Source organism: Cyprinodon variegatus, unplaced genomic scaffold (genome assembly GCF_000732505.1).
Source record: "Cyprinodon variegatus isolate N-32 unplaced genomic scaffold, C_variegatus-1.0 Scaffold352, whole genome shotgun sequence".
Lineage (NCBI taxonomy): Eukaryota > Metazoa > Chordata > Actinopteri > Cyprinodontiformes > Cyprinodontidae > Cyprinodon > Cyprinodon variegatus.
Window position 1 is genome coordinate 784,908 of NW_015150805.1, and position 23,252 is coordinate 808,159.

A 23,252-nucleotide genomic window follows, 5' to 3' on the forward strand; every position below is an offset into this window, starting at 1 on the left:
CGTGATAAAATGATAAAATTTGTATATCATTTTCCTATGCATTTACATGGTTTGGTCATAAGAATAGGATCTGCATTTTGATAAGGACACACATACATCTTCTTTGAAGATCTGCTTTGCATGTGCAAACAAAGTGCATGTTTCAATACATTCAAACCTTTTAAATACAAGATAGTAAAGTATTTTAGCATGGTGTCCAAAGAATGTTAAGTGATCTTATTTGGCCAGGCCACATCAATTCCTTGTTTTCTGAGTGCCCTAACTAGTCAGATGCAAGCTGCCACCCTGCATGATGCTGTAACCACCATGCTTCCACCAACAGAACATAAAAGTGTTCAAGAATGACTGTTGGAAATTACATTTTATGAGGTTAAACGGATCATGTGTTAAAGAAAATGACCTTTCTAAATGAGGTTTTACAGAGGGGATGGAGGCAATTAGAAGGTACAAATCTTTAGAAGTAAACAAAAATAAAGATCAGTTGTTTTAGGTTGTGGATACCTGTATCTTGCGAAGCTGACCAAGCTGTTTGCGGAGGTCGGTGGCGTTTTGCTGCAGGCCATGCAGATGGAGCTTCATCTGCAGGCGACCAACACCGTTCACCGGGGTTGTGTTAGAAGGCGGTGGTGGCATCAGTGCTAAAGGTGCTGACGGTGTATTGGCTGCTGGTCACAAAGGAGGATATTGGGGAATCATTGGGACACAATTAAGTTAGTTTGTTAAGCTACAATCCAGTTAAATTTGAGACACAAAATGAGCCACACGTTGTGAGCCCAAATAAATACAAATATATAATAAGTCTGGGAACACGCACGCTTTGATAAAGAGTAAAAAAAGCAACAACAACAAAAAAAACACCATATTCACAAAACTCTAGTTGTATTTTGGGAAAGTTGTGACCTCATGCTATTAGTGAGCAGGAGAGAAGTTCACTAACTCTTTAGTTGAGACACACAGGGATATGAGGGCTGTTAGCTCAACACAGGGCTTTGTGAGTATGGCCATTAATCTGCAATTTATTTGACCACACATACACACTCGCAAAGGAGAGTCTAGTGTGTGACAAAATAAACTTCTGAAAATTTCAAAAACAACCAAGCAAAGAATTCCAGATTTAGAAACATAGGGAAAGGAGTCCACTTTCTGGGGGAAAAAAACAGCCAGGAGGAAAACAAGAGAGCAGAGACTGTTGTTTGTCCAGCAACACCAACAGCCATACAGAGGGCAGAGAGTTATGGTGCATGTCTGACAGAGGAAATAAAAAAAGGATGAGAGGAGGAGGAGATGTCAACTACCTTTCTTCTTCTGACGTCCAGCTGGAATATAGAAAGAGTGAGCAAGTTACCAAGAAATTAATGAGGAGGGATAGAAAGACAAAAAGGAGAGGAGAGTCTTCAGAGTCCAAATTTAAAGAGGGATAAACCCACAGATATCTACTGGGACTGTGGAGGTGTCCCAGTGTTTTGGCAGTGCAGCAATTTATGAAGAAGATTTAGAGGCGTCCATGAAGATCTGAACAAAGAATATCTGTGTTTAAACCAGCCTAAACTCAGCTTAAAAGGGGGGATTAATTGATATGATCTACGCTACAAGATTATTTTTAAGTTAACACTATTAGATAAATAATTTCATATTTATTAAGAAGGTAAATTAAGACAAGAATTTTACAATGAAGAGGTAAACCAAATGCTTTACAGCTCTGGTTTCCAACCTGACTTAGAAGATTAAGTTTAAGGTTTTGAAGGTTTGCTTCTTTATTTACCAAATTTTAACAAAAAAACAGTCTTTTCTAATTCCTAACACCCTTCTTTATATTGCTTTTTTCTTAAAAATGTGTTTCTAATTTCATCTGATTGGATATCGCAATGTGTAATTGTTTATTATTGTGAAGTCAACGTAGACCACAAGAACAAATTTGTGTAGATAAGTAGAATTTTGTTCTTTTTTTTTTAAATGTTGTTTTTAAGGCAGTCTAGTAATTAACAGTTTGCTCCCATCTTTATTGTTTTTTCTAAGCTCTTTGCGGTCAGTTTAGTTTCTTAGAAAACAGGCATAATTTAATTTCTAAAGCAGCTGCATTAATTCAACTAGCCTGTGGGCAAAGTTTTAATTGTGATTGGTAATACCTGACAGTTCTTACACTATCTGCCTAACTGCCTCCATGAGAATAAAAAATGAGAATTTAACTATGTTGTTGAGAAAACTACAGAGCCCTGCATTAATCCAGGTTTGACTTTTCTAAGTATTACAGTTTCCACTTAGAACGATCTAAGCATGGAATTAATAAAATCATCTAAATTCCCCTAAATGTGGTAACTTTTATGGTTTATAAGAAATTCTGTTTAGTATAAAATTATCTAGCTAAGGTTTGATCAGGAATTGTATATATTTAAAAGTAAGATGTTTATTTTTGTCATTGTCATTCTTTGCTTAGCAAAACATCAGAACATCCCTTTATTTAGCGCAGAAAAGCTCCACTTTAAAGTCACAAAAGTCACAAAATTACTTTTTTTATAAACTAATTAGAAATAAAGCAGTTTATAACCTGGGTTTTCTTTAGCTCAGGTGCAACAGACAGCTCTTTTCCCAACCAATGATGGTATGCCACCCTGGGCAGTAAGCCCTTTTAGCAAACTTATGAAATAATATTACACCTACATTTACATAATTATGTTTACATTTAACAGGCTTAAGATGCTCACTTTTATTTGGAAATTGCTTTGCCAGAAAAACTAAATGAAACATAGATTTTCTTTTTCACTTAATAAGATCAATAAAAAAAAGGAATAACACCAAAAAAACAGTAAATTAATATATTAGAGATAATATAAATCTTGCCTATCCTGGAGCATGGACAAATAGACCCAGAGATCTGCAAACTTGTGGATTATGAATGTATCGGGAGCAGAGTTAGAAAGAACATGAGTGAAGGGATGCAACGGAGAAACAGGCGTGTTAGTAACACTTCGGTACACAGGTCTCAATTACTCTGCTCTACTCACTTCCAGTGGCGGAGCCGTCACTGTTAGTTTCGGTCTTCTCGCTGGAAGAGAAAGGTAATGGGCGTGAAAACTCCGTCCCTTGGTCCGGAGGGCAGCCCGCCATCATGCAGAGACGCAGTAGGCCGCATCTGAGGATCAACGGCCACAGGGCAAGGCAATTACAAAGCTAATGCTCAAAGCACTACTACCGGATACAATGAAACTGGCATTAAGTCGGTTATCTTTTTTTTTCTAGTAAATAAGCTGCTGGTATATAGGTTATACAAACGAAGATAGCTTGACATAGTAAATGTGAGAAGCTGAAAACTGTGTGAATCTGACAGCATATCAATAGCACAGCTGCCTGCAGCTGATGTTTTAGTGGTCTCTACTAGTGCTGTGCTCGCACAAGGCAGTGCAATACTTCACTACTGTGGAGCTGGTAATGGCTCTGATAATAGCCTGGCGCTGTTCCTGTCAATACTCCAGCCTATGTGTCAAAGCTGAGGCTGTATTTGTGACTTTTAGAGGGTTAATGGGGTCTAATGGAGGGTCTTACGTGCTGTCGCTGTCTGGTGCCCTGGTCAGTACACTCTGCACGAGGCCAGTCAGGCTGGCTATTTGCTTCTCCATGGCTTCCATACGCTCTAGGCGGTGGTCCCTGAAAAATATATAAGGTTCTAATAAGATTACTAGCATAGGCAGAGTACACTGCAGTGCTCAATGCTTCTATAAAGGGTTGATTTGGGGAGTGTTTTATGTCAGAGGACATTGAGTGAGCCTTTCCAGATGAAACTAGCTGGAACTGACCTGCTTGTGTCTCCATCCTGTCCAGATAAAGCGGGGCCAAAGCCTGGTTCTGAACTGGAGCTTGGCCTGGATTTCGGGCTGTCCACAAATACAGACGAAGAGGCAGAGTCTTTGCGGAAACTCTGCCTGACAGGAGAGGGGCGTGGTGAAGTAGAATACGAGTCTCTGTCCCTAAGCTGCATGTCAGGGATTTTTTGCGGTGATGAGGGCGGCATTCGAAATCCCATTCCGAGGGTTGCAGAGGAGTATGTGTCAGAATACAGCGAGCCTCCAGGCTTGTAGAATGAGTCGTCCAGGTCTCCCTGAAGAGCAGCAGCAGAGTAGGTGCTAAGAGAGCGTACAGACCCTCGCCGATATAGGCCAGTGGTAACAGGATAGTTGAAAGGGTCTCCAATGGCAGCCAGAGACTGGGTGGAGGCGATGCTGAGACGACCTTCATTCATCAAACTATAGGGATCTGCATATAGTGCCTCATTTTTCATAAGAGCCAGTTTTTTTGCAGAAACTTCTTCATCCGGCTTGACATCACGACGCTCCAAAATGGCACTGGGTGATGGAGACAGACCTAGGTTAGCACCGTGGCCACCTGGGGGGTGATGCGAATGTCTGGGCTGTTCGTGCTGGGGTTGGTTCCCAGAGAAGGAGGGATTTCGGCCCCCGCTGTATGAGAGGCGAGAGCGGGATGGAGAGCCGGAGGGTGCCGATCCCGAAGAGGAAGGAAGGGTGTTGAGGCGGCGCGTTGGGGATGATTCCCGAGATGAATAAACCATTTCTCTCTGAAAGGAACAAGATTGCTGTTAGAAAGATCGCCAGCAGGAGAAAGGGATGAGTCTCCAAAAAGACTATCCTACTGCTGGCATTATACAAAGAATTTCCTGAAAGGCAACTTGTTAAAAAGACGAAAAACAATTCAAAATCTAGTCTGAAACAAAAATGTAACAAAGATTTCTGCTAATGTCTAAATATGGATAAAACATTATTTAAATGACTAAACCAAGCCTGATCTCAGAGGTCCACAATTATCTTCCTAATATTTTTCTAAATGTTGCTAATGAACTGACACCATCCTGGAGAGAAATATCAGCTGTGCTTCACCATCAACACCCTTGTTTACGGATTTTGGAGATCGGCCTGTTTTCCAGTGTAGTCCTGTTTCTCTGACTGTGATTTTCTGGATGTGCTCTCTTTATCCTCTGACATGGGAGCTGGCCCAGAGCTTGTCTGCCTGGCTGTGTGTTTCCTGGACCGGGCATTTTTTTACAGCTGCTTTTTGTATCTCTGCTTCTGTCTCCTTGAACCCCAGTCGGCCTCGACAGATGGCCGCTCACACTAAGCCTGGTTGTGCTGGAGGTTTCTTCCTGTTAAAAGGGAGTTTTTCCTCTCCACTGTCGCTACAAGCATACTTTGTGTGAGGTATTGCATTTGAGTCAATGAGTCGATGCAATCAAATGGTTTTCCTTAGATAGAAAACTTTGAATCAATTTGACTGTATGATCTGGTGAAAAGTGCCTTAAGATGACATGTGTTGTGAATCGGCGCTATATAAATAAACTGAATTGAATTATTTTACTGAGATGTCACATCAGAAAGCAGTAGCTTTACGTTTATTTTCTTAAATAGATCCAAAGGTGCCCCTTTATTGATCAAAATGCTGTGATTCCAGAGGCTTAGAAGGTCATAAAAATATAATCTGGGCTTTCCCTATTTGGATGAATGAAAGAGTCTTAAGGTATTTTAGATTTCTGGAATACGAAAGAGTAGAACTGCATAAAATAAAGAAAACACAGTATTCTGATATTAATATGTAAATGAGAACTTTAATAAAAATGAATCTTCCTTAACTGGATCTACAGTAATGTGGAACTATAGACTCTTTCAAAGCTGATTGGGTCAGCATCTTCCATCACTTTGTTCCCCCCACTCTACTATAGATATAGTAACTACACGCTAAACAGATTTTTACATGTAGTGGTTAAATAGACACAATAATTTGTCTTACTATCTGGTATTAAACGACACAACAGCATCATTTGTATCTGAACCCAAGTTTGTTTCTTCCTGTCTGTTTTTTTTCCCTCATCACAACATCCTGGAACTTCAGCTTCCAGATCACTGTTCTTCTAAGTCATATGTGGACAGGAAAAGTCAATACAACTGACAATGTTATAGCCTAACTAACTTTACATGTAAACAGACTCCTCTGATTTCACACATTGATTTTACCATGAAGACTTTAATTTAACGCGTTTTTTAGCATCAACAGAAAAATTGTATGATTTTCTCCAATTAATCTTTCACTATTCTGGCAAATACAAATATTTTTGTCATCAAAGCTCATTAAAAATGTGTTGTTCAATACCAGACAGTAAGAAAAATGTATTTAACCACTACATGTAAAAATCTAGCTGTAATTTCTGTATCTATAGCAAAATAGAAAACATGTACAGAAGGATGCTGACCCAGTCACCTTTGAGAGAGACAACAGTTCTACATCACCTTACAGTTAAGGAGGATTCATTTACTTTCTCATCTTTCAATATCCTTCTTTGAGAGTTTTTTTTGTTGTTGTTCTGCTCTAATTTATAAACCTTCAGTGGACAAAGAAAGAAAATGATGTGAAAAGTAGCCTAAGCCTCTCAGTTACATCTTTGTTTTGTTGGATTCATGTTTCCAATATAATATTCAGAGAATGTTAACTTAGACCTGCTTGAGAAAAAGAAAAATATCCAAAATGTCTTTTTTCAAATAGTTGGAAGGATGAATGTGAGCACAATTTTAGCACAAAGACTGTTAAAACACCACATTTTTTTTATAGCACTTGTATTCCCAGTTTGGTGTGAATAATGCAGATGGTAAGCAGAGTTTTGCACCCCTAATACTTTAAAAAAGTTCTCCCTAAGGCTGTCATTATCTTTACTAAAGCAGAAATTGTTTTAAATGTGAAAATATGGTCGTTTTACAGAGGAGGATGTTCTCTCTTGCTGCACAGCAACAGATGGCATATTTGAAGATGAAAAAAATAATACATTTCCAATGGGAAAAGATGTTCCATCCCTAGCCCCCAATGCACAGCAAAAGTCTGTAAAGACGCTGTTTAAAAAATGTCTGAATATAAAGAGCCTTATTGTGGCTCCAGCTTTGCAATATAACAGAAAAATCTGAAACACCTTGACCCTCCCACCTCTCAGGTCTGCTCTGCTTACCCGCAGGTCTCCATTAGCCAGGTGTGCAGCTGCAGGGTAAGAAGCATAGATGGGCTCTTTGCGGAAAATCTTGATGATGCTACGGTCTTGAATGTCCCTGACGTCCTCCAGCTCGTAGAAGACGTTTCGTGCCTCGTCTTTGATCAGTATTGCGGTGTTGGGTGACTTTAGCATTCCCGCTGTCAACTTCTGAGGGAACATGTGCACAATGAGAGCGTGCAGCGTGTCCATGCTGCTGAGCTCGTGGGTGATGTGAACCCTCCGTGTCTCATCTCCATACTGCAGGAAAAGCACGCCTAGGAGAGAGTTGTGGGGGAGAGGTGGTTGAGTCAGAAGTTTTTTGGCTTTATTAGATGGGAGAATAACCAGAGGAGCCATTTTTCACAAGCTGTGTTGTTGGTCGTTATCCATAAATTATGCTCCCTGGTAAAGAAAAAAAAAAATATGGGGCCTTTTTTTGTGATTAAAACTTGAATTTCATTTTCATTTCAAAATAAAACCATTATTTCAATACCTATTATTGAGATTTTATTTTTAAACCCAACACAAAGTAGCTCTATATTTGTAGTAAATAAATAAAGAAGGGAAAGATCACCTTTAGAAGTAACCTAATTGGTAAATAGGGTCCAACTATGTGTAATTAAATCTAAGTATAAATTCAGCTGTTCTATGAAGACCTCAGTGGTTTTTCAGAGAACATTATATAACCGGCAGCATGGGAATAAATTCAAAGCAGGGTTTGGTTATAAAAGACATCCCCAGTTTTTTTCTATCCTCATAAAATCAAAGCACTGTGGCAAGATGACCCTAAAGAAGCAGCAGTAATCCACAGTTCAGGTGGAAACAATGGTGATTAGGTGGCTCACTCTACAAATCTGCCTTTACAGTAAGAATCCAAGAAGAATTTATGACAGAAAGTCATTAGAAGTTCTATTTCAATTTCTACCCACAATGTGTGAAAGAAAGCACTCTTGTCAAGCAACAGACGAGGCCTAAACTGAAATTTGTAGAAAACATTTGAAACAACTGAAGAATAGACCTACACTATACATTGCTCTTGAAACAGCATCCCATAATAAAAGCAAGTTGATGTCAGCATCACACTGTGGGTATGCTAAACCCAGCAGCATCAGGGAAGCTAGTAACAGCTTTTTGGAAGATGATAAATCAAGGCCAATGGAAGACAATCTTTTAGAGATAATGGTTAAAATGGAAATATAATAATGGAAAAATACAACAATAATGCTAATTTAGATGTAAGAACAGTCATGTAGACCTCAGGACGTTAAAAAAAACCTCAGGGTCTACTGCAAGGTAAGATTAAAAGCTGACTCACACTTATACCCTACTATGTGTTGGTTCAACTAATAAAATCCCAATAATATGCAACATGACGAAATGCAAAAAAGGTCAAACTTTATAAGGTAAAAAAAAAATTATATATATATATATATACAGCTTTGATAGTAAAAACAGCTAAATTGATTTGTTACATGAGTATTTTCTATGTAAACAGCAAAACAAAAGGGGAACCTTGTTTAAAGAATAAAAAAGGGGGAAAAAATTAGGTATTATGTTGTAAGAGGTGTATGATGCCTGACTAACCTGAAAATTCATCTTCATACACGAAGGGACAAACAAAAAACAACAACAAGGCAAACACAATTACAAATTGGGGCAAAAAAGAATAGGTACAAGTCATAGAGAAAAGAAAAAAGACAGGTATTAGTAGAGACAGAGGAAAAAGATCAGCTTTTCTATTTCTGCTTAACTTTATATTCATATTGCTAACACCATGGACTCCCTGTTGTTTACTGGCACAAATGATGACCTCAGTCCAGAATGATTAATCTTTTTTGACCTAACATCAATATAACATGACTAATACTTGTTTTTCCTTCTATCTTAATCACAACATTTGGTATCTTAATAATACTCCAAACATTAGATCACACAGTCTGTTATTTTACAGCACGTATCTGGAAAATGTACACTTATATATGCATATATATTCAGAAAAAAATCATTTAATTGTTTTTTTTTTCAATGCAGAAGGGCAGTTAAGCAGGGGAAGCAGTTTATGGCCAATAAATTAAGAATACAACACCTCCTAACACTACCTGACAGCACAGTGTTTCACAGAAACATGAAATAAAGAGAAAGCTGCTAAATCTCCCTCCAGTGCAACCAGCCCGTTATGACAGGCCATGCCAGAATCTCCAAAATCATTACCTGGAGATCGTAGCTTATTCTGGCTGGCAGAACGAGACAGCGGCAGGCTCTGACGGAATCGGTTCATCCGGTTAAACCCGGTAGGCATGTCTGCTTCTGACATGGTCTCCAAGGATTCGGCGGAGGCAAAGGAAAGCTTGGCAGCCTGATCTGCGAGCCCGGACTGGGTAGACTGGGAATGGCGTGGACTGCGGCTCTGCGGAACACACAAAACAATGTGTAAATTTACTGAGAAGTGAAACCGTGACAGAAAAAAAGAATGGATTAGACATGGCTGATGCCACAAGACCAACTGGAAGAGATGGTGAACACACAATGAGGTAAAAAACAATAAGCCAGCTAACAAGATTTTTTAGACCCTGACAAAAGGTTTTATCTACCAGCTATTCACTGCAAATTTCTTGCATCACAGCTTATGACATAAGAAGAATAAAAAATACAATGCATTAGTCTAGAGGCTCTCCTCACAGATTTATTAGTATTAAACTGTGCTACAACCCGACAAAACTTATGCTTCATACTCTTCAAATTCATCCATGCATCCCTCATATGTGTTCTTGTCTCTGCACACCTATGAACTTTTAAATGAGTGCTTGTGGGATGAGAGGTGAACCTCATGCATATCCCAGGTTGTCACTGTGGGTTTATCCCGCTGGCTTACACCCAGCCCTCTCTCCCTCCAAAAGACTGTTAGCTTGGCTGAGGTTGAGCTCACTGAACTGAACTCCCTGATTCCCCACCGCTGCAGCGTTTCCTCCAGCTCAGAGGCTGCTGTAATGAGCTCCCTGAATGCTGTCTGCTGATTGTTTCCATGGAACAAGCAGACACATCCTCAGCCCACAGTTTAGTAGCTGTGCCTGTCTCCTTCTCTTTGAAGCATGAACACAACGGTTGTCACCTCATCTTCTCCCTGCCTAAGTCCGGCTGCTGCATCAACCTACTGCGGCTTTATTAGGGCAACTTTTTAAATCCATTCACTTTTATACCGGCAGCATGATACAGTTTAAATAACCCGTTTCCATCCTGTAGAAATGCAGCAATCAACAGACAAAAAGCAAAGTTGAGTTAAATCACTTTCTTTGTGTAATTGAGGGTTTAGGTACCTTTTATGGTCAAAATTACAGCTTTTAGTGGGCCAATTCAAGTGGTAAAAAAGATTTACCAAAATATAAATAGTTATTTCGGTATTTAGTTTAGAATTTCGACATTTTGACCTAAATAATTTCAAATTTTCTTAACCCGTGGTCAGTGGCTTCTCTCTTTAAACACATTAAAAAGCATTGATTAAATATAAATCAGAAAAATGTAAATATACCAAGGGGGTCTTGACTTCTTCTTTGTCGCAAGTACCAAACTTTTTTTGAAGCATCCCCTTCGTTCTTATCTCCTCTTTCTTTCTATCCATTCTATACCATTTTACTCCCTAAATCATTTTCAATAAAGTTTTATATAAAAGTACCAAGGGGAACCCTATGTAAACAGTCATAAAGGTTGGCTTTTGGGCTATTATTTAGCTCTGCGACATTAATTCCCAGAGCTATATCGGCAAAAACACGAAAAACAAATTACATTTAAAAGATAGCAAGGCTTTTACTTCAAGACATTATTTGTATTCTGGCTACTTCAGCTCGAAGATTCTAAATGTTTAATATTAAGAAAGAAAGAACTTTTCCCAATTAAAACAAAAAAAAAGATTTAAATAAGTCAGGAGCTGTGAGATTTCAATCATGTTAAGGAAAAAGTGTTACTTTTTTTATTTCGAATTACATTGTATGCTAAATAAAGTGTATTACAAAACTGATTACCTGTGAAAAAACCCCAAAATAATTTTATGTAAATGTCTGTCTGAACCCAATGTGGTCCTTGTTAAGAAGCGATTTACATAGAGTATTTAAAACCTGATCGTTAGTGGTGGTGCATCTATTTGGCTGTTGAAGACATATTGAAGACAGAAAACAAAAGTTCTATTTCAAATTTAAGAGATGTTTATTTTCCACTGAAGCACTCACTTTTGACTGACATTTTCTTTTCAGAATGCAAAGTCTTTACTACCTGTTATGTTTTTATTACCATGGTGTGGAGTGTTTTATATTTTTAAATGTCTTGCTTTTGCACACACATCAGTGCATTAGAAAGATTTGGGCATTTGGAGATTTGGAGAATTCGTTGCTTGTGGATTTGCTTCCTCTTAGCGCATGTATTTTCATGTGAGGCTTGAGCAGTGTCCGACCGCTAGAAAAACATTGTATCTTTTGTGTCTTAAAAAATTATCCCCATCAAAAGTCACTTGACATCTTATTTGTCGATGTGCTAAAAATTAAATTAAAATTAAAGAAATATAAACCATAGTTACTGAATAAAGCAGCTAAATAGAACAAATGTTTTATGTCATATTTCTGCTTTGAAAAGCATAAATAAATGATATGTAGTAGAAAATAATGTCAGATTGTTCTACAACAATGTGTTAGTGCATGACCTTTAAAATCTTTTACAATTGTTGTGTTTTTGACAATAAGAAGAGTTTGAATAGACATGTTTTGCAATAGAGGATGCCTTAATCACTCTTCTTTACTCCAAATTATTGTCATTTTTTTTCTTACGCTTACCGCTATTGTTTTAAATAAAAACATGTAGAAAAAGTTTTCAAGGTAAACTGCCTGTGGGCTTTTCATCATATAACGTCCAAATCCTTTTGACACTATTATACATAATTCAGTCCCACACCCACTCGTGGAGGATCTAGGGATAGTGTTGGCAGACAGTTTTAGAACGCTAACGGAAAGCGTGTGATGCTGACAGATAACCCCCAACATGTTTTCTAATAGGGTAATTTATCTAAGCAGTGACCACACAGAAAAAAAACAACAGCCAGTAGCCTCCCAGAGGCTCAGCAGATACTGCAGAGTGCAACATTCTGGCCTTATAATCAAACCATCGAATATTAAAGGGGAAATGTAATAAATACATTTGATTCGCTGGAGCTTCGATTAGAGTAGAATTTTAATACCATCAGATGGAGGGCCTGAAGACAAAGATTTTGTAAGAGGCAGGGGAATTAAAAGAATATAAATTGAGAATATTAGAAATTTTATGCCACTTTGAGAAAAGCATTTGATTTTTTTTTTCTTTTACAAGACAAGTAAAAATGTGAACAATGAGCATCAAAGTACCTTCTGCCCACAAAGGCTACAAACCTCAACTTTTACTTTCTGATAAACTGTACAGGAAAAGCAAAGACGGATGCTTTATTCTCTTCAAAATGTGCAGCTGAATTACAAATCTATCATAATTTGAGTCTTGACTTTTTACATCATGTTCCAAAAACTGACTTCTATACTTCTGTTTCCACTTACAGGAGATTTGATCATATCTTTCTGCAGTAATTCTGTATTCTAAAAATGACATGAGAAAACACCATCTGGTTATGCATCTGCTCCTGCTGAAAAGCCAGGAACTGGTTCTGCTGCTTTTCACTCAGTAAACCCTTTATTTATAAGCAATCATGAACATTTCAACGACACCCAGTTGATACTGAATAGTCTATAGTCTTTATAAACCGTGGATGAGAAGAAAAAGTAAGGAGTGGAAAGTGGGACAAGGTAGCCTGACAACGGACCTCAGGCTATAAACTGCATTAAACTTATGCAACCTCCTACCATGTCATCTGGTTTCTTGTGTTTGAACACACTAGTATGAATGCATGCTGTCAAACAAAATAAAACACTAATACCCTCACAGAAGAATGTTTTAAGGTCAAAAACCTAAAACCAGGACATAGCATAAGATAGAAAGAAATGTAGTTGACCTTTATGATATAAGTATTTTCCCAGAGTAGATTTATTTTGTTTTAGCTTCTTTTCTGTCATATTTGAATATTTAAGATCATAAGGTGAGTATTAGATTAAAAAAAAAGATATGATTCATAAGGTGTAAAAGCTCAAACACACCTGGCCTGTGTATTTTTCCTGCTTGCTGTATATTAACTGGGATTTAACCATATAATGTTTTTAAAATTGTATTTAACCTTTATTTAACCAGAAAAAAATCTCATTGAGATTAAAAACCTCTTTTTCAAGGGAGTCCTGGCCAAGAGGCAGCAAAGTTACACAAGATACATGAAACATAGATACATTAAAATAAATGACAGGCACATAAAAAATAAAAAACGTATCAAGTAAAACAATTACAGATCATTGAGGCTGCTTCAAATTCTCTTTCAACTTCAAAGCATTTAAAGATAAAAACTCAGTCAACTTTCAGTTTCTTTGTAAAATATTCCACTCAGAAGGAGCTGCACAGCTAAAGGCTTTCTTCCCCAGTTCTGTTCGGGCAAAAGGAACAGTGAGCAACAGCTGATCGTTGGATCTCAGGGCATAATGCTTTTCTGTGTAAGTAAGGTACAAATATAAGAGGGCAGTAATCCAAGAAGGGCCTTTTAAATAAACGTTTGCCAATGACCCTGCCTTCTCGTAGAGAGGGAAGGCCATCCCACCTGAGAGTACAGGTCACAGTGATGTGTCATGGCTCTACGGTTTGTGATGAACCTTAATGAAGCATGGTAAACAGAGTCCAACATTTGAAGTCATTAAGAAGTAAGATTCTTTTAAAAACTAAATAATCTAAATTAAACAAGTCTAGTAGCAGAACATAAAAAGCTTTTACCTGCCTAACTAGGGGGAGTGGTGGCCTAGTGGTTAGGGTATTGCGCTTGGGTCCCAGAGGTTCTGAGTTCAAGCCCCACTCCCACGGAATGTCACTCTGGCTCTCTGAGCAAAGACCCTTAACCCCACACTGCTCCACAGGCACCTCACAATGGCAGCCCACTGCTCCCAGAGGGATGGGTTAAATGCAGAGAGTTAATTTCATTGATTTGTACTTGTGACAGTGGAATGGCAATAAAGTTAGTTATTCTATAAAGTTGTTCCATTCTATTAAGGCTAGCTTTCGTGATTGAAAATTATATGTGAGAAACTGGGAAAAAAATAAAATCACTTGGATATTTGCCAACAACATCTTAATGATTAAAAAAAAAAAAAACTCTAAACTAAAGAGACAAATATTAAACTTTTTGTAATGTTTATTTCCCATAACATCCAATGTAAATCTAATAAAATATCTTACAGATGAAGCTCATTCTGAGTCAAACATGGTGGTCATAGTTTGATAGCCTGCGGCTGCCTCGTTTCTTCAGGACCAGGATGACTAGCTGTAATAAAACGTTATCTGTTTTTATTACAGCTAATAATCAATTTAGCTCTCTACAATAATATCCAGGAGGATATCCAGTCTCCAGTACACTTAGTTTGGCAGCTGAACAATAACTCACAGAAAACCAGAAAGGAGCCAAGAAAATACCCAGACGTATTGCTATGTGGTGGGATGCACCTAAATGAACTTTTGATATAAGAAAACCTAAATCCAAAACATATATGAGCTGAAATTCCACTATAGTGATGTAAACCTTACAGTCAGTCAGTTTGAGGTTGCGGTTGAGGCAAGCAAATACTTGCTTGCCTCAACCTAATAAAAGAGAAAAAACAGTAATTACAGCAGGTTTAGGGGCTGTTTACTTTCTTACACACAGACAGATAGGCTTAAATAGAAAATTATCCATTCAGATAAAGTCATTAATTAAAAACAAATTTTTTAGGTCATCTGTCTGATTATAAATGTATTTGCTGATCAAATAAAATAGTGTGAAAGTAATCATGACATAGATAAATTCTTTGATAATTTTCACAGTATTAAAGATGTAATCTTTATAGTCAATTAAATGTTAATACATCTGCCAGATTTTCAGTCTACGGATCGAGCAAAAATAGTAACCAGAGTTGCACCCTGGAAATCTAATTGGCCGTCAGTGCAGCTGTCGTCTGATGACTGACTTTGCTGAGAGTCACAATGCTCTCATGATTGCCTGCAAAATTAAACATTCAGCTGCTGGAAACTATAATCCCCTTGCTTTAATATTTCCAGCATATCATTTTAAATGTTGCGAGATAAATCATTTAGCCCAATATGAACTGAGGGATATCACACACAGTACAGCATATATGGTTTATTATAAATCCAGAACATGCAAAGTGCAGCTGATAATGCTCAAGAGGTCATCATGTTGGATTCAATCTAATTGTGGAGAGGCAGAAAGAGGATTCATTACCGCCTGTTGTGTTAATGTGTGATTATGGAGATACAGTGCTGTCTGCTCTAGTCAAGGGCCCAACAAGCTGGCTGTTCTTATGACATTCATTTTCTTCCATCTCTTCTACTAATCATATTTTTTTTTTCATTAAAGGCTTCTGTTTATCTCCAACTCTAGTTATGTTTCCTTTATGTACCTTTAATACCATGTTCGCACCTTACTGGTTAATTCCTATCACACTAAAAGGTTGTTTCTGATTCTCTTATGCGACTAATGTCAACTTCTACCTCTTTGTCTCAGTCTCTGCCGACAGAAGTCAGAGTAACATCCAAAATGTTTAATCTGTGGTGCATCTGTCTGCACTTGATTTTAACTAGTCAGCATTTTCTTCATCTTTTAGAAAATTTATAGAAAACAACTCATTAAAACACCCATACTTCATATCCATTTTACTCCCACCAATTCAATTAATTCCCTTTAACTACTCTAGCAATGCAGCAAATCGTCCGGACACAGAATCTCTTCATAATAATGGAGTCATTTTTCTTCAGACGACCTGGAGTCATAAATGCATGGAAGTGATGACTCTGTCATAACCCGGTAAATTGTAAGTAGATGAAGCATGTAAAAATAACGGAAGAAAAATAACCTTTTAAAGAGGAGGCGAGATGATGATGGAGATTCAGAGACAGAATTAGTTATATAGGACCTGGACAACTGCAAAATCAAAGATTTTGTGTCTCAGTATTTGTCATTTCTTAAGTAATATGACATAATGCATAGATCTTTAGCCAGTGTTTAAGGTGGGAAAGACAAACATGCTGTGATTCTTTACATTTTGACACGGTGATGTGATTTAATAAGGAAATACCTAAAAACAAGCTACATTATATCTACATTCAGAGCAATTATTATCAAAGGGGTCATAGATTGCAAAACCAAGTTTACATTGTCATAGATGAATAACAATAGGTCAGTGGTTGAAATGGACGTACAGATGAGTTCAAACCCCATCGACACCTCCTTTCTCTACAAATCGCACAATTCAAAAATTCCACCATAAAACAGGCGAATCGAATTGAAGCCCCGACTTTACCTTAAATTCGGGGATGTTGCCTTATTTGGTTCTGGCCTGTACTTTTGTCACGCACTGAAATTTACATACAGACCAGCCCACTGGTTCACTGGCCCAAGAATATGAATAGCGGTCACAAAGATGTAAGACACTAATTTAGCTGTTTGAAGTGTCAACTGCTTGGCCGCAGCAGAGAGCCATGAGCTGCACATCCTCAGTCGTAGAATGGGGATTGGGGGCCGGTAAGGCAGGCGGGGGGAAGCAAGAGGCCACCGGTGTCCAGCCTACTGTCATCAGGTCGGGTTCGGTCGCTCTGTCCCCCTGCTGGCTCGCTGCCCCCGTCCGCCGGGGTTCCCGGTCCATCCCCGGAGCTGACGGCTCGATTTGGTGCCCGGTGTGTTTCGACTATGTGCTGCATTCTAATCGACCAAAATCGACCAAAATTTTTAAATTTCCCCCAGGACAATTTTTTAGGTGTGAAAAGTAGGACATGAAAAAGGCTTCGTCTGGTCACCCTACCATATTACCAATTTGATGTTTTAGTGATTTAGTGCTTTTTGCTATGATGCATCTTTGCTCAGCAGCTTCGCTCAGTGTAAACCAATCAGCACACAGCTCATCTAAATATTCATGAGCATACCATAAAAGGGAGAAAAAACTGTCGTTTCATTCTGGGGCTTTTAACCAGGCTTGCATTAGGGCCCATAGAACAGCAAATGTGCCATTTTCAGCCCAACCAATGCTAAACACCCAATTCAAAGACCTTAAGAACCAGCACCAAATACCCTATAGAATCATTCTATGACCTCTTTAAGTTAGAACAAATTTAACTTTTTTGAACAGATCTGAAAAAATTGATTAAATAACCTACAGCTTACAGTAAGAGAATGTAAGGAAATAATGGCCTCTTGGAGTAATTTAGCATTTTAATGGGAGAAGCATTTTATGACCAGCCTAACACAGCAGTCAATGTTCTACCAAGTGTTGAACTGAAACCATACATAGAAAAAAAGTCGATTCAGCTTTGTTTGTGATCCAAAGGACCGGGAAAATTTCAGTGTGTTGTATTACTACCTCTGTCTTTCAAGTGGATTCAGTTAGGAAAATAAGAAAAAGGATTTTCAGCATGATAATTATCTATATCTATGGTAAAATCATCACAGCGATGCTTCAACAGACAAACGCCTCAGTCACCAAAGCTTATGAGAAGAGATCACAAGAAAGTATCTACCATGACTTGATATTATAAAGAGGAAACTGGTTAAAGATGCTTCTCATTTCACTGCTGCAACCTTTAGAAATACTTTGGCCAAAGACGTATAGTGGAGGATGTTCTTTTTCCAGATGGATCATCAAAATAAATGGTCCTCCTAATTTTCAATCGATCTGGTGATATGTTTACCAAAGGCTGTCCTACATGCTCGTCCCCATTTTCACTTATTGGCGGTCAGTCTGACATAGTCAAAAAATTGTAAATGTCATTTGGAAAGTAAGCTTGTATGAGTGATGCAAACAGCAACTTTTAAACAGAGTGTGCATGAGGAGAAATGGGCTTGTGCACGCTCTCACACATTTAATAGATGTTCCTTCTCGGGAGCGGGTAGATGGTTGTGCAGGTGCATTTTTTTTGAGTGGTGAAAAAGGCGGGTCTTCTCAAAACTTTGCAAAAATCCTCCACTATACCCCTAACAAATATTTGCAAGAGACAACAACAGATAGCAGGAAGGCAAGGTGTGTAGAAAAAATAAATTAAGAAAAAATTCATTTCTTTTTGGATATATAATGAATGTTCCGAAATAAATAGTTAGATTGTTCTAAATATTTTTGTGTGATATTATGCTTATGAACCAAAAGAGATTTTTTTTTTTGATTTTCTTCAAGGAACCTTACAGTGATTAAGTTTAGCCTTTGTTTAATCTCCCTGGACCCTTAGCTAAGCACAAGAGTGGAAAGCTGAGCTTAGATTAGAGCTAGTGGAATATTGAAGTAGGACGTGGTTTTCTACAGCTTTACTGATTAGACAGAAAACCTTGCAGGAGAATGTGCAAATATAAGGTGTCTAAATGCATGAGTGAAATGTTGGTGGTTTTAATAATGTCTCCAGCTTTTCTGCAGCACTATTTTTTAAATTGACACATGATTTAGGTGAACAGACAGTCAAACAACTAAACAGCATTTAATATAACCGGAGCATGCAGAGGACTATGATTAAATCCTAAGGCTCAGTGGAAGCCAATCAATTCAACTAAGTATAAAATAAATAACAGATATTATCAAGACATTACATTTTGCCATATAACTAAATATCTTTAGATTGTCATATTTCTGCTTGTGTTTAAAAACTATTTGAAGAGGAGTCATGCAAACAGGAGTTTTTGTCATGCAAACAAAAAACAGTTATTGTGCGATTAGTTTGTAATTTAAGTTAACAGATATAAAGGATCATATTAATCAATCGGTCAAAAATCCAAACTTTTTAGATTTATTCTTATAAGCAAATCAACGTTTTTCGATTTAACACGGACATATCTCTTCAAATACAAGAGCATTTCATTGAAGCACATTGAAAAGTCTCCTTTATGTTTCTTCCAGTATAACATAACTATGAGGTCCCGTACTTTTAGCAAGTAGCAGAGGTGTCACAAGTCCGTGGAGAATGGTCCAATTAAATGGATAGGGAGATGTTTAAGCTGTTTTTATTTTTGGCATATCTGCCACCAAACATGCCACAACCACACACAAGCACTGTCCAGACAGTGAAAAGATGTTACAGGAGAAAGGAGAGGGGGAAGAAAGAGCAGTGGGGGGGCCTGGACAAGATGCCACAGACGTAAAGACACAAAGCAGACAGAGGAATGACAAACGCACTTAGACAAGCAGCACTGACCTTAAAGCTCCAGTAGTTGGGCTGTTGCTGTTGAATTTCATGAAGGAAAAAAAGGAAGAAGGGGGATACAAAGGAAAATAAGAATTACTTCAAGAATAATTGCAAATAAAACAAGATACACATGCAACTGTATTACAATTATCATGTACGTGCTGATTTCTGCTTGTGTTCAACAAGCATCATTGCTTCTGACAGGTTAATTTATAACATTCATGTAAAACATGAGCATTGAGTGATCAATTATGGTGACCGTGACTCTGTTTTACCAGCTACTAAAAACCTGAAACAAGAATGCGTCTTTATAAATGAAAAACAAAGTCAAATAAAACATCTGCGTTTTCTGTGCTTTTTCCCTCCCAGATTTCACCACTGCTAAAAAAACAATTTTGTTCCCTTCTTGCTCTTCCGTTTCTTCCAGTTTCCTTCCACCTGCTGCTCTCTTTTCATCTCAACCTCAAAGCCTGACCTGCCAATTTGCAGCACTGAGTGCTGTAGCAAACATCTGCCCATTTGTCCTTCCTGCTGTTTGGACATTAAAGAAAAATTATTTACAACCGTAAGGAGCCTCAGGAAACAATATCTTAAATAAATAAAATAAGCCATAATTACCATACAGTTAAGAACAGACAGAGCCACTGCTGGTCCGGGAATATCTTATGACAGCGACATGCAATATTAACAGAAGATAGAGCAGAGTTTACATATTTCAATTGCAGCTCTAACCCTTCGTTCTTATTTCTATCTGCAGGCAATATTCATCCTCTCTTATGCAAAGCCCACATTATCCTGAGTCGGGATTAATAAAAAAAAAATGACAGGCACATTTTTATTTATGACTACATTATGGTGGGTTTCATTGCAAACCATTAGCTTTAATGTACTCTTGACTAAATCCTAGGCTATCTTTATAAACAGCAGCAGAAGTCTGAAGAAGAGCTTGCCACATTAGCCTCATGCAAAGGTTAAATCTTCCATGCAAACCCAGGATGGAATAGCTCCTGCGTACTCTCATGTTTATGGCACCAATATTTCAAAATATTTTTTGTATAGTTTTAGCGAGTAGTATAACAGAAATGCAGGAAGCTCAAAAAGAAAACTTGATAAGTAGAGGCTTATCATGATAATTGGGGGAGTGGTGGCCTAGTGGTTAGGGCATCATACTTGGGTCCCTGAGGTTCTAAGTTCAAGCCCCACTCCCACAGACTGCCACGCTGGGTCCCTGAGCATCCTTAATCCCACACTGCTCCCTGGGCGCTGCACGATGGCAGCCCACTGCTCCCCAAGGGGATGGGTTAAATGCAGAGAGTAAATGACAATGACAGTGTAATGACCATAAAGTTGGATTCTATTCTATTCTATTCAATGCAATAATAATTTGTTGGACCAATCATTATTGTCCAGGACACTCGAAGTCATTGCTACACGTGTCTGAATGGAGCATAAGTTAAACTCTCTAATTTACTGATGGATGTTTGTGTAGGCGACTATCATCCAAAAATTAGTCACTGAGAGGAGAGCAGGGATCTGTTCGACGCGCTGAATCCAAGGAGGAAACATAAAGCTTTACTGCAGTTAGGGATGTTTATGGTACCCTTTTTCTGTGAAGCATTGTACAACAGGTAGATTTGCAGACTTATTTTGCTTTAAACTTGCGGTCAACAGAAATATTGGCTCCCTGCCTTAGCCTCTCTCTGAATCAAACAAACAAACAGCCCCAGAGCAGATCCAGGTTATATTCATTAGACAATCATTCAGCTCCAGACACATGCCAACACCCACTTATAGCCCCACCCACACATGCCCATACATACCTTTAATACATGCACCTTACCCTTAGAGGCATGACAAAAATGCATCCTTGCCTCTACAGTTTGAACCTTGATATTTTATTACAAGTTTTGAGTGCACTTATTCCACACTTAGGTTAGTTTTAGAACAGGTTTAACCTTTTTAAGTTAAGTTTTTAATACTTAGTAAATTATTAAATTATTGTTTTACCTTAGCGCCTCATAATACAGATATATTTCCATGCATGCATTCTCACTAATCTGCTTTTTAAAAAACTAATGTCAAAGAAGTTCTGGCAGCAATGTTGTTGTGAAAACAGCTTAGAATGACATTGTGGTACTAAGACGTTTTCCTTATTTATCTCTTTTAGCCATTTTTTATGTTATAGAGCAGAACAACTTGATATGAAAAAATGCAAAAAAAAAAATACTTCTAACCACAAAAATTAGATTTTAGCCTCCAGATACATTTCTGACACTGTGGCCTCACTCTTTTGAGTAATGTGTTAGTTTTAAAATGTGAACATAGTGTGTACTGTATACTATTAGGGAAATTTGTGCAAAGGTGATGCAATGGAATCCAAAGAATGACAAAAATGTTTATGCTAAGAGAAGACCCTCCATTTATGTTCTGTGTGACAGAATCAGCAATTTATCTCTGACTTTAAGGCTTATCTGCCGTGCCGCTTCTTTTGTCTGCTTCTTCAGTATCAATTTTCTGTATTCATATAAGCTGTTAATGAAATAATACGTTTACTGGAAAGAAGGTAGATAATTTCATAATTATGACACATTACTAGTAAGGCATGGGGCACTGTAACAGTAACAAAACAATCTATCACTGAAAAAGAGATGTTGTTATAGATGTTATTTAAAACAAACGAAAACGAGAGCCCTAGTGTAATGGTTGGCTAATTGAGAAAGCCGGTTGGTTCCACCTTATGTCGTATTTTAATGTCAGTGTAATGTGGACCTGTAGGCTTAGATTCATTATGCTAAAGAAGAAAAGGATACGGAGAAAATATTCAACCCACGCTTCCGCTCTCATTTAGCATATAAATGACTCCTGAAAAACAACAGCTAAAATTAAATAATGCTTTAATGTGACGCCGTGAACTATAGCTTAATTCCTGACAGATGGAGAAAGATGGTTTGTTATTTTGTTGTTGTTGCCGAAAAAAAAAAAGAATGTTAGTCATTCTATTAAAGCATTTTTTATGCATTTAACATTTATATAAGGTATTTAAAAACCTACTAAATAGATAAATCTGTTAATTATTGCATTTCCTCTGAGGAGAGATTAGTTTAAGGGTAACTGATCGTTGGTAAAGTGTGTCAATGTCAGGGACGAGTAATCATAAGGGCTCTCCAGAGTGGAAGTGAACTGGCCTTGACTATCCAGTAATATTCAACATAACAGAAAAGTTTCACCACTGAAAGTCTCTACATCTGCTGGCAGCTCAGGGGCACTGCTTCAATGTTGTAAATACATGCTGCTCACTTGTTTATACATTAATAATGATTTTGTTTTTTTCCTGCATTACAAAATAAGTCCGAGAGGAACGGCTTTAAAGGTGGAGGAAGGATTTGTGGTTTTGTAAATGTCTGTTGCATTAATAAGGCTCATTTTTTGTTCTAAGGTAAACACATCTAATCCTTTTTACTGGTTTCTTTGCTCACAGAGGCAGAAAAACAGAGCTTGGACTTTGACCTGCAAATAGTACAAAAGCAAACTGGTTTATTTGGATATGTTACACCTATGGTGTTCTTTTTACATGTTGGCAACCGCCTATGCAATCAAAGCACATTTTCCGTACAAAGAGTACATTCAACAGCTTGTTATAATATCTGGTGAAACTATAAGCAGATCAAATTTAGATCTTAATGCATCATTTTATGCTTCTTGCAGATAGATAATGAGATTTGTTTTAGATGTCAGATTAAACTTGGACCTCAGAGGTCAAGTGGAAATCTCACTGCTAAAATTTAAAGATTATCTGCACAATTAAGCGCTGCCACGGACACAAGCATGTGGGCTCCAGTGGAGAAACGTAGCCTCAAAGAGTGGAGGGCTGCATTACCTGACCTGCATGTAAAGCAGACCCTATACTCTCTCCCATCCTCCTCCACTCTTT

General features: G+C 37.8%; 1 protein-coding gene across 2 annotated transcripts in view; it reads right to left on the bottom strand.

Annotated features, from left to right (window-relative positions):
• Positions 1–23,252, bottom strand: part of LOC107091792 (SRC kinase signaling inhibitor 1-like) — a 77,484-nt gene that overhangs the window by 24,949 nt on the left and 29,283 nt on the right. Inside the window, exons 4-12 of one of the 2 annotated variants that reach the window (XM_015385947.1) lie at positions 19,331–19,357; positions 9,227–9,422; positions 8,600–8,611; positions 6,995–7,290; positions 3,792–4,567; positions 3,541–3,642; positions 3,003–3,130; positions 1,296–1,316; positions 502–665 (exon numbers count right to left, since the gene is read on the bottom strand). In XM_015385947.1, the coding sequence (XP_015241433.1) occupies positions 502–665; positions 1,296–1,316; positions 3,003–3,130; positions 3,541–3,642; positions 3,792–4,567; positions 6,995–7,290; positions 8,600–8,611; positions 9,227–9,422; positions 19,331–19,357 (1,722 nt within the window). The remainder of the gene's footprint in view (positions 1–501; positions 666–1,295; positions 1,317–3,002; positions 3,131–3,540; positions 3,643–3,791; positions 4,568–6,994; positions 7,291–8,599; positions 8,612–9,226; positions 9,423–19,330; positions 19,358–23,252) is intronic. The other variant, XM_015385948.1, reaches the window with a different exon arrangement.